Genomic DNA, 9549 nt, shown 5'->3' with positions numbered 1-9549 from the left:
GCTGCATCCAGGTAGGTACCATCGTCCCCAGCCCCTGATGTGATGACCTTGGTCATCACTCAGCTCTGGGGGGATGAATGGGACCCCCCCACTGCTGGTGCTGATGGCAGCTCTGTCCCAGGGCCAGGCGCTGTGCTCTGCCCTGCACTACTTCCGCTGCCCGCTCTGCCGGGACATGGACACCTTCAGGAAAGAGATGTTCCGCCTTGGTATCAAAATCCCTGACAGGTCAGTGCCCTCCCCACTGCCTCCTTCCCCCTCCGTGACCCTCCTGCCTCCTGGGGTGCTGGCAGATGGTCCCCAGGGCTGAGCACTCCCAGCTTCCACAGGGATGCTGCCTGGGAGGAGGAGGATGGGGCCTTCGCCAACCATTACATGCGGCACAGTTCCTGTGCCCCCGGCCAGTGCCTGTGCCCAGTGGGACGGGAACATGCAGAAGCAAATGGGTAAGTGTTGGTGACTCTGGTCCCCACAGCCCCAGTGAGGAGATGATGCTTTCATCTTCTCCTTTGGGCATGGCCGGAGGTTCCTGGGATGCCCAGCTGGGCATGGCACAGGGTTGGCGCCAGCAGCTCAGCCCCAGCTGGTGGGGACAGCAGGGCTGGCAGCCCAGAGCTTGAGGCCTTTGGTGGCAGTGGGTCCCATTGCTCCCCTAGACCCTGGAGACTTCTCCTCTGTAGTTCCTGTGGGGCCAGTGGAACCCACCAGCATTGTTCCAACTTGAGGGAGTCCAGCTGGGAGTGCAACGACTGCAGCAGCACAGGCACTGGTGAGCAGGGGGACAGGGTCCCCAGAGCCACATGGCCCCCACAGTCATCTGGGACCTGGGGACAGGCACAGGGCTGTGATCCAGGGAGGGAGGGAGGGCGGGCGGGCGTGTGGCACAGGCTTGTTGTGCTCATCTTCTCCCTGTCTCTTGCAGTGCCCACCAGTGCAGCCGACACAGGCTGCAGCCCCATGGCATAGGGACCATCGCCCAGCACCTGGGCTGAAGAACAAGAGGTCAGGACACACAGACACCCAACTGCCCTCCCAGTCCTGTCTCAGAAATGTGCAGATACTCACTAATAAGAATTTATTTTTGTATTTTCTCTTTTATTAGCAAAAAATATTTAGTTTAACTTAAATAAGTTAAATAGAATAAGTTTTCCCGTTGAAGAAGGCTGCAGTTGAAGTCCTCTCTTGCATGCCTGGGGCTGGAAGCCCAGCCAGTCAGGGACAGCACCAGAGCCACCACAGGTGGCAGCAGGGAAGGGTCAGTTCTTCGGAGTCTGGAAGTGCTTCAGAAGGGCCTGCACCCAGGGCACCTGGGGGTCCGCACACAGCTCCCTCTTCTTCTTGGTGACCAGGCTGCCAGAAGGAAACCCATGTTAGGGTTCTTGGCCAGGCGGTGAGCTGCCTGTGCTAGGTCCCCTTGGCAGTGCCCCAGCTGTGTCCTTGTCCCCCTCCCAGCCACCTCAGGGGCACTGCCCCACCCATGGCACCCCAAGCCCCCCAGCAGCAGTGGGTACTCACATCACTCCTGGCTGGGCACAGCTGCTGCTGGTGATATAGGTGGAGACAACCAGGCTCCGCGGAACAGGGCGTTGCTGGTAGCTGAAGCAGCAGGTGGTGGGGACACCGTCTGTGAGGACAGACAGACAGACAGCCCTGGTGAGACCCCAGGCTACAGCACAGGCTCTGGCCCCATCAGTGCTTGGACTTCCCCAGGGATTTGCTGTCTCCTGTCCCCCCCTACACGTGTCCTATTCCTTGGCAGTTGCTCCCCAGGAGATCCCTGGCCCCCTGCCCAAGTCCCAGCATTGGTGGGGATCTCCTGCTCCCAGCCCTCCCCCCAGCCCCAATGGTCCCCACTGACGGGGATGGGGCTCTCCAGCTGCCCCAGCAGCTCCCATGGAGCGGTGGCACAACCAGTCCCAGGGGGCATGCAGTGAAGCCAGACTCACCCAGATGCGCCTCGGACGGGGAGCAAGTTGCCACGAGGAGGAGAGCAACCAGGGCAGCTGTGGTGACCTTCATGGTGCTGTGAGTGCTGAGGGATCTGCAAGCGGGGCTGGAGCTGTGGGACTGCAGGGCTCTCCTCTGCACCATGCTGGAGCCCTGTGGCGATGTCCTCCTTTTATCCCCAGTCGCTGGGCGGGCACAAGGTTTCGAGGAAGGAAGATGAGCGCATCATACTGAGGAAATTATGCCAGGATCACCCATTTTGCTGAGCTGGAGAAGGCAAGGAAACCGCAACAGAGGAAGCGCCGGCCACGAGGCTGCGACTTTCACATTCCATTTGGGTGCTCAGGGGGACCGGATGGAGCCCAAGCCCCCATGACACTGACCCTGATGCTGCTCCAACAATCCCACCGACCATGAGCCAAACTGGGGCACAAAGCTTCATGGTCAGAGCCCCAGTGGCCATACCAAGCAGGCAGCTGAGAAGCAACACCAGCAAACTCTCAGCGTGGATTTGCTTCGCAACAGCAGCAGCACTGTGTGGGGGGCCATGGAGCTCTCTGGATGGATAGCCCAGCCCAGATGCCATGGCATGGCCAACCCCAACCACTGCTGGCAGAAAACCACTGCCAGGAACCAAACCCCAACTTATCCCCAGTTTTGCCACAAATCTCACAACATTCTATGATTCTGAGATCTCATCACAGTCTGTAACTTCCTCACTAGGAGGAGAGGAGGGGCAGGTGCTTATCTCTTCTCTCTGGCAACCAACGCCAGGAGCAGAGGAAATGGCAGGAAGATGTGGCAGGGTAGAGTGAGGTTGGCCACGATGAAAAGGTTCTTGAGGCAGAGGGTGGTGGAGCACTGGAACAGGCTCCCCAGGGAGGTGCTCATGGCACCAAGCCTGACAAGATTCCAGAAGCATTTGGCCAAGGCCCTCAGACACATGGTCTGAATCTTGGGATTGTCCTATGCTAGGGCAAGAGTTGGACTCGACGATCCTTATGGGTCCCTTCCAACTCACAATATTACATGATTCCATACCACTTTTCACCCTTCTCCACTGGTCACAGCAGGGGTACAGAGTGAGCTCCGTAAGGACACATTGCACACACATTCATCTCCACTGACAGCACTGATTCTTGGCGGGTATGCAGGAAAGGAAAGATGATGTAGGAATGAGGTTGTGTGGAAGCTGGAAGTCACTGAGGGTCTCACATTTATCCCTCTTTGCTGGTAACACGGTCAAAAGCAGCATCATCATGCTGGAAAGGTTAGAGACACGGAGGTCTGGGTGGCCTCTAAGGACTGACTGTTGTCCTGCTCCAGGGCTGGAGCAGCAGGCTCAGCCTGCCACCCTCCCTGTCTCCAGGGTGAAGAGAGGATTTACACCTCTCTAAGGATTTTAGTGTTGGCTGCAGTCTGCAGCCTCTTGGCAGTCAAGTTTTTGTAATTACTGCTTGCCCACTTCTTCCCAAGCAGGATAATTTCATCCAATTTAAGCTCTTTCTACTGGCTTAGCCCCAAAAAAGCAAATACACCCGTGCCAGGAGACAGGGCATTAAGAGTAGGAGCTGGAGGGAGGAGAGGATTCTGCTGGTGCTCACTGAGATCAGCTCATTGCAGATGAAACCTCAAGGAGATGGTAGCGTGACTGAAAAGGGGCAGCATTTGCAATCCCAGAGGATAAATCCCATGGGTGCACACCCAGAAAGAGTTGCCAAACTTCCTACTTCCTCCATTTTTTAAAAAATTTTTATTTTTTTTTTATTTTCCAGCCTTGCCTTGATACTGCCCTGTGGTGCCACAAAAGGTTTGCTGCCCAGCTCCCAGCTACCACGCAAACCCCTGGCCCCCCACCGCCTCCCTCCTGACCCTCGCTCGGGTGTGACTAATTCCTGCCACCCTGATTCAAGGGAAAAGTCTAACTCACCAAGATGCTGAGCAATGGCTGTGCCCATCCTCACCCCACAGCAGGGGCCATGCTCCCCATTCACATGCAGGGATAAAAACCTCACAGTGGCTGCAATGGCCTTTTGCCCAGAAAACCTTCTTCTGCCAACAGGTCCCCGGTCTGATGGATGCATCCCTCCGAGTTAGCACTTGAGAGGAGGTGCAGGATTAGGAGAAAAGGTCACAATTTTTTCCTTTAGAAGAAAAAGATGGGACAGAGGTGAGAACGGGTGTAAATCATCTCACCCCAGACCTTCAGGAGGACCTCTGGCCTCAGGACATGGGTTATGAACAGAAACAACCACTCCAGCTCCATTATCCAGCATTTCAGCTATTTCTGTGTAAGCTGCTCTGTGCTTGGGGCTACCAAATGAATAAATCCTTTGTAATTAATGGTGACCAGGGTCTTCATCTGAGGCATTTGTGAAGGGCTTGGAGAAGAGGTGGCACCTGCTGTAATGCTCCTGCTTGTCAAATGCCACTCGATACACAAAAGCAGAAGGAAAAAGCCAAATTCCTCAGACTGAAAATCTGAGTTTTCCTGTTAATGCCACTGCAGAGTCACTAAGAGGTTTCTCCTAACCTCAAAATGTCCTCACTGTGCCGAGGAATCCCAAGTTCAGAGTTCAGCTGACACAACCCTTTTGTGTTTTTATGAACCTCTCTGCCTGTAAAACCCCCATGTCTCCCAAAGACCTGCCCTAGACTTCTGCTCTGCAACCACCTCACTCTAGCATCTCTCCCACCCTCATCAGAGCCAGCTTGGTGTTAACAAGAAGTGTGAGGAGGACATCAGCATGCAACAGGCTGTTATAATGAAGCCAACCAGCAATTGCTCTCTGGATCCACTGTAGGAACAAGATGCTGAGTTACCCGAATCCCAGGGTGGGATACTTCTGGGCAGAGTAGTCCCAAAACACAGTTGAACTTGGCTTGGGCATCTGAACTGAGTCTTGGGGCCCAGAGCCAGAGATGAGCAATGGCAGTGGGCAACACTGGCTTGATGGGAACCCCTTTGCCTGCCCAAGCAGAGAGAAAAGGAGCAGGACAGGTAAGAGTAGCAATGGGAAACAAATGCCAGGATGGTGGTAACAAATAGCCCACACCCAACAAATATTAGAAACCGAGATCACCGCAACGACAAGTAGAAGCGTGATGACCTGTGGGCATTGGCTTTAGCAGTAACCAGAGGAAAACTTGTCATTGGGTAGGAACCACAGAAAATCTCACCATTGCAAAGATTATTTCTGATGGAAATGGCAAAAAATATTTCCTTTTTGCTGCAGAAGTTGTTAGCCAAGCTTTCAGTTCTCCATTTAGATGAGAGCCGGATGGGACTTCTTACTGGATGCTGATGAAATACTTTCCATTCTAACTGGAATCAAGGATATTTCAACGAATTGCACAAAATTGCAGCTCAGCAAAAGTAGACTGTGTTTAAGTACATTCAAGGAATTAAATATAAGGAACTGATGTAAAGGGAGAGTGAAGAAATGACTTATGGTTTTATTTCTCCTGCAATGAAAGACCTCTGTAAACAGATGACTTTCTAATCTAGCAGAGAAACACAAGAGATGGGGGGGGGGGGGAAACACAGGAGACCACAAAACCCAGCTTTACAAATCTGAAAAACAAAAGATAAAAAGCCCATTAGTTAGGAAGGGGAGCAAGTAGCCAAAGATGACACCTCTTTTTGGCTTGTCTTCGCATAAAGAAAACAAGAGGTTATGGTAAAGTACTCAATCAAAAATTAGTGCACACAGATGAGAAAGGGAAAAGAGAACAAATAAGTAAGGAAGAGGTAGATAAGGCAGGTACAGTCAAGCAAAAAGGCCCTTAAGATTCCCCCGACATCCTCCCAAGCCAGGCTGTGGCCATCTCTGAATCACTGCTGATTAGCAGGACAAACTCACATGGAGTGGGAGAGGTACCAGAAAGCCAGTAATCAGCAAACACAACACTAGCCTTGGATTATCAGATACTTTTGGCACTGCCTTGCAAGGGTGTCCCTAAGAAAACCAGGGATTTAAAGTCTAAAAACCACAATAGACCCCAGGGGCTGTAAGCAGGGCTGAAAGAGCTGAGGGATTCTCATGACTGACCTGATTCAGGCAGCTGACAAGGCAGAGGTGGAACAAGTCCAGGCATGTGAGAGCTGCACTGAGAGCGGCCAGAAACAGCAGGGACAGTGTGTGGTCAGAACAGACCCCTACATTTGATAACTACTAGGGTGGCTGCTGCTGGCAAGGAACTTGCCCCTTAGGGTCTCACCTTTCAAGAAATAAGTGATAGGGGAAGAGCAAGAAAAGAGCAGCAATAAAGTTTTGTTTCCAGACAGGGCAGCCAGACAATGTCACAGGATCCATTTACACTAAAAGAGACAACAAGGGATGATCTCAGGCATTGTAAGAGGACAGCATCATTTCTGCTCCCCAAGCCTGCTAAGGAAAGCTGAGACAACTGCCTCAGCCTGCAGCTGACTTTTAGGAAAGCCACCCCAGCTCTGAAGAGTGTTTACCCTGAGAATAAATTCCTTATTGTGGCCTTTCAATGCTTAAAGTGGGCCTCTAAGAAAGATAGGGACAAGCTTTTTAGCAGGGCTTGTTGTGGTAGAACACTGCCATAGGTCACCCAGAGAGGTGGTAGAAGTTCCATCCCTGGAAACATTCAAGGTCAGGTGTGACAGGGGTCTGAGCAACCTGCTCTTGTGAAGATGTCCCTGCTCACTGCAGGGGGGTTGGACTACATGCTTTTAAAAGTCCCTTCCAACCCAAACCTTTCTATGATTGATTTGATGACAAACCCCTGCTAGCAGGGATTTCTGACCCTGAGTCAGGGTACAAGGATGCTCTCTGCCCCTTTCAGGAGAGGTTCTGCCAGACACATGGGACCCTGCACTTCACAGCACTAGAGGGATCACAGCAGCCCTTCTGCCTTCACCATGCGCCAGCATAAGACAGAAGGAAGCTACAGGCAGAAAGAAATTAAATAAAACTGCCAACGCCACAATCCTAAGCAAGTATAGAGAAAACCACATGGCATTATGCAACATCCGTCTGGAAGTGACACTCATCATTGATAAAAATTATGCAAAGGGGTCCCGTGGCTAGCGGTTACAAGGAAAACACAACAGATCAGCCGTCTCACCCTGCACTGAGCTGTCACTGACTCTTGCATAGATTGTTTTATGAGAGTGATTCACCATTCAAAGTGGAATTCCTAATCCAGTCACCACTGATACCTTTTTAATTCAAAGTCCTGACTGTTCCTTCCCCCTCAGAGGGTCCTGTGCTATCCCCTACACAAAGACCCACAATCCAGGACAGGGATTTTTCTATGGTCCTGGGTCAAAGACAGACCTCTTGCTCCCCCAGCCTGAGTGACTTCTACACTAGACTGAAAAGAAAGAGACTGGTTAAGAGCAAAAACAATCTCTCCCCAGGCAGGAGGTTGCAGCACACCAGTCTGTGCATGCATTACTGAAAAACACAAGGGGATTAGTAAAGTCCAGGAAAAGGAGATAATTTGACACTGCAGGCACATGTGCCTGACACCCTCCAGGCACCCAGCACAGCTCTACCAAACCAGAGGGACACCCTGTGCTGGTTACCCTCAGCTCTGTGTCCAAGAGCTTAGAGACCAGCCCAGGGGATCTATTTCACCCAGAGATGAATGCAGCCTCAGCTTCTCTCGCCCTCTCCCAGACTGACCATATTGACTCCAAGTCACCAGCCTCAAGCACCCCCTTGCTCCTTAAGGCGAGCAGATAGATTTCTTGAAACAAAACCAGGGAAGAGAAATGCTGTGTGAGCAGACCAAGCACACAAAAAAGTGCCCTGCTTCCCCTAAATGGAAATACATCCCCTCTGCTTGTAGTAGGATTCAGAGCCCAAGGCACACAGATGCACCCAGGTTAGAAGCCCACTCGCCAGCTCACTGACAGCTTTTTGGAACACTGTGAACCCAGCTCTGTTCTGTCCTGTCACCCCCAAACAGCCCCCACAGCCTCCCCATCAGCTCTCACACAGTCCTCACCCCCACCCCAGCCCCAATCCTGCTCTTGGTCTCCTCTGCCTCATGACTTGCACTTGCAGCCTTGTCCTCACCCCTGTGCTCGAGTGGAAGAAAAACCCGAGGTCTGTGCCTGTCCACATGAAAACATTGTTGGGACTGCAGAAGTTGTCTGACTGCAAGAAGTTATTTCAGTTTTGAGTTGACAGACACCAACTATCATTACCTCCTGCACCCAGACAGCAGATTGCATAAGCCCCATTTCCATGAAAACAGGTTAAAAATAAAAAATTATCTAAACTTACAGAGCTGAGGTTATCTCACAGCAATTGCTCCTGTCTTTCTTCTCCACTTTTTGCCCTTGATGAGACCTTCTGGCAGAGAGTTTCACATGTTAATTATGCCTTGTGTCAAAATATTTCTCTCTAGTGTATGGCTTCTCTCTTCAAATGGTTTTAGCCATGTAGATGTCCCTTTCTTCTCCTGCATGAAAGGGTAAATAATCAATATTGAACATTTATTTTTAAGCTCCCTTCATCTATTTGCCCCACTCTTTTCAATCTTTCATCTCCAAGTTGCTAAATGCTTTCATCACCTGGCTCAAAGTCTTCTGTGTCGGCTTTATCCATCTCTGAGTCAAAATGATCAGAGCTGAATGTGGCACTCGGAGATCATCCTACTGGTTTCTACATTATGGTATTTGGAGAATTAGTTTCTGTCCCAGGCTTCACACATTCCAATATTCTGCTTAATCCTTGGGCTTGCAGCACCAAAGATCAACTCTAGAAAATAAGGAGCTGTTAAGTCTCATTTTTGAAAGAAAATGGCATTTAGGGGACCTGAATGTCATTGAAGAGGAATGGAACAGAGACTTCTAAGTCACATGGGCCAAATACTCAAGACCCAAATATCTTTAAAATCTGGGCATAAACTGAAAAACTTGAGCACAAGCCTTTTTCTTCCCCAAGTACCTGCAGTTCATTTGACCTTAGAAACAGAAATTAGTATTTAAAATGACTCTGGGGTGAATGTCATCTGCTACCATGTAGCTCCATCAACTAACTCTGTTAAATTCCAGTCTTCTCCAACCCTGATTAATGTAAATAACCTTCTATTTTGCAGACATATGCCTGCCACTGAACTCCCCTCTCCAGATCCTCTGGCATCGGACAAGATACAACATATTCGCAGTACATCACGCAGTGTTGGTCCTGACGCACACCAACACTAACCTAAATAGCTTCCTTTTATAAGTTCACAGATATCTGTGACGAAGGAAATGCAGTAGATCTCACTCGTCTGGGCTTCAGTAAGACATTTGAAATGGTGCCACATAGTAAATTATTAGCTAAGCCAGAGAGGATGTGACTGGCATATGAAATGTAAAGTGGGTAAAGAGCTGTTTAAAAGGGGCATGGTAATTGCTTCAGCTGAAAGGGGATGTGTTAGACTGAAGGGGGTTTACCAGTACAGTTCCTTGAGTTTCTGCCTCAAAAATTATTCTGCTTAACATTTGCATTAATGATCTTGGCACAAAAAGCAGGAGAATGCAAAGGAAATTTGCTGATGAGGCAAAATGAGATGCTATCATCAATCTAGAAGAGGCCAAGATATCACACAGAAAGATTATAATGACCTTGA

General features: G+C 50.3%; 2 protein-coding genes across 2 annotated transcripts in view; one reads left to right on the top strand and one right to left on the bottom strand.

Moving 5' to 3' along the window:
- Window positions 1–966, top strand: part of LOC104533041 (PHD finger protein 7) — a 2172-nt gene extending 1206 nt beyond the window's left edge. Inside the window, exons 6-8 of the mRNA XM_010178401.1 lie at window positions 64–228; window positions 657–769; window positions 923–966. Coding sequence (XP_010176703.1) covers window positions 64–228; window positions 657–769; window positions 923–966 — 322 coding nt within the window. The remainder of the gene's footprint in view (window positions 1–63; window positions 229–656; window positions 770–922) is intronic.
- A 290-nt stretch (window positions 967–1256) lies between these two features.
- On the bottom strand, window positions 1257–2019 carry LOC104533038 (C-C motif chemokine 3). The gene is made up of 3 exons (XM_010178399.1): window positions 1947–2019; window positions 1516–1624; window positions 1257–1350 (listed from the first exon to the last, which is right to left on the bottom strand). The coding sequence occupies exons 1-3, from the start codon at window positions 2017–2019 to the stop codon at window positions 1257–1259; spliced, it is 276 nt and encodes a 91-aa protein (XP_010176701.1).
- Window positions 2020–9549: the final 7530 nt, after the last annotated feature.

This window comes from Antrostomus carolinensis, unplaced genomic scaffold (assembly GCF_000700745.2).
Source record: "Antrostomus carolinensis isolate BGI_N321 unplaced genomic scaffold, ASM70074v2 scaffold30771, whole genome shotgun sequence".
NCBI classification, from domain to species: Eukaryota; Metazoa; Chordata; class Aves; order Caprimulgiformes; family Caprimulgidae; genus Antrostomus; species Antrostomus carolinensis.
This window is presented reverse-complemented; position numbering and strand designations above follow the sequence as displayed.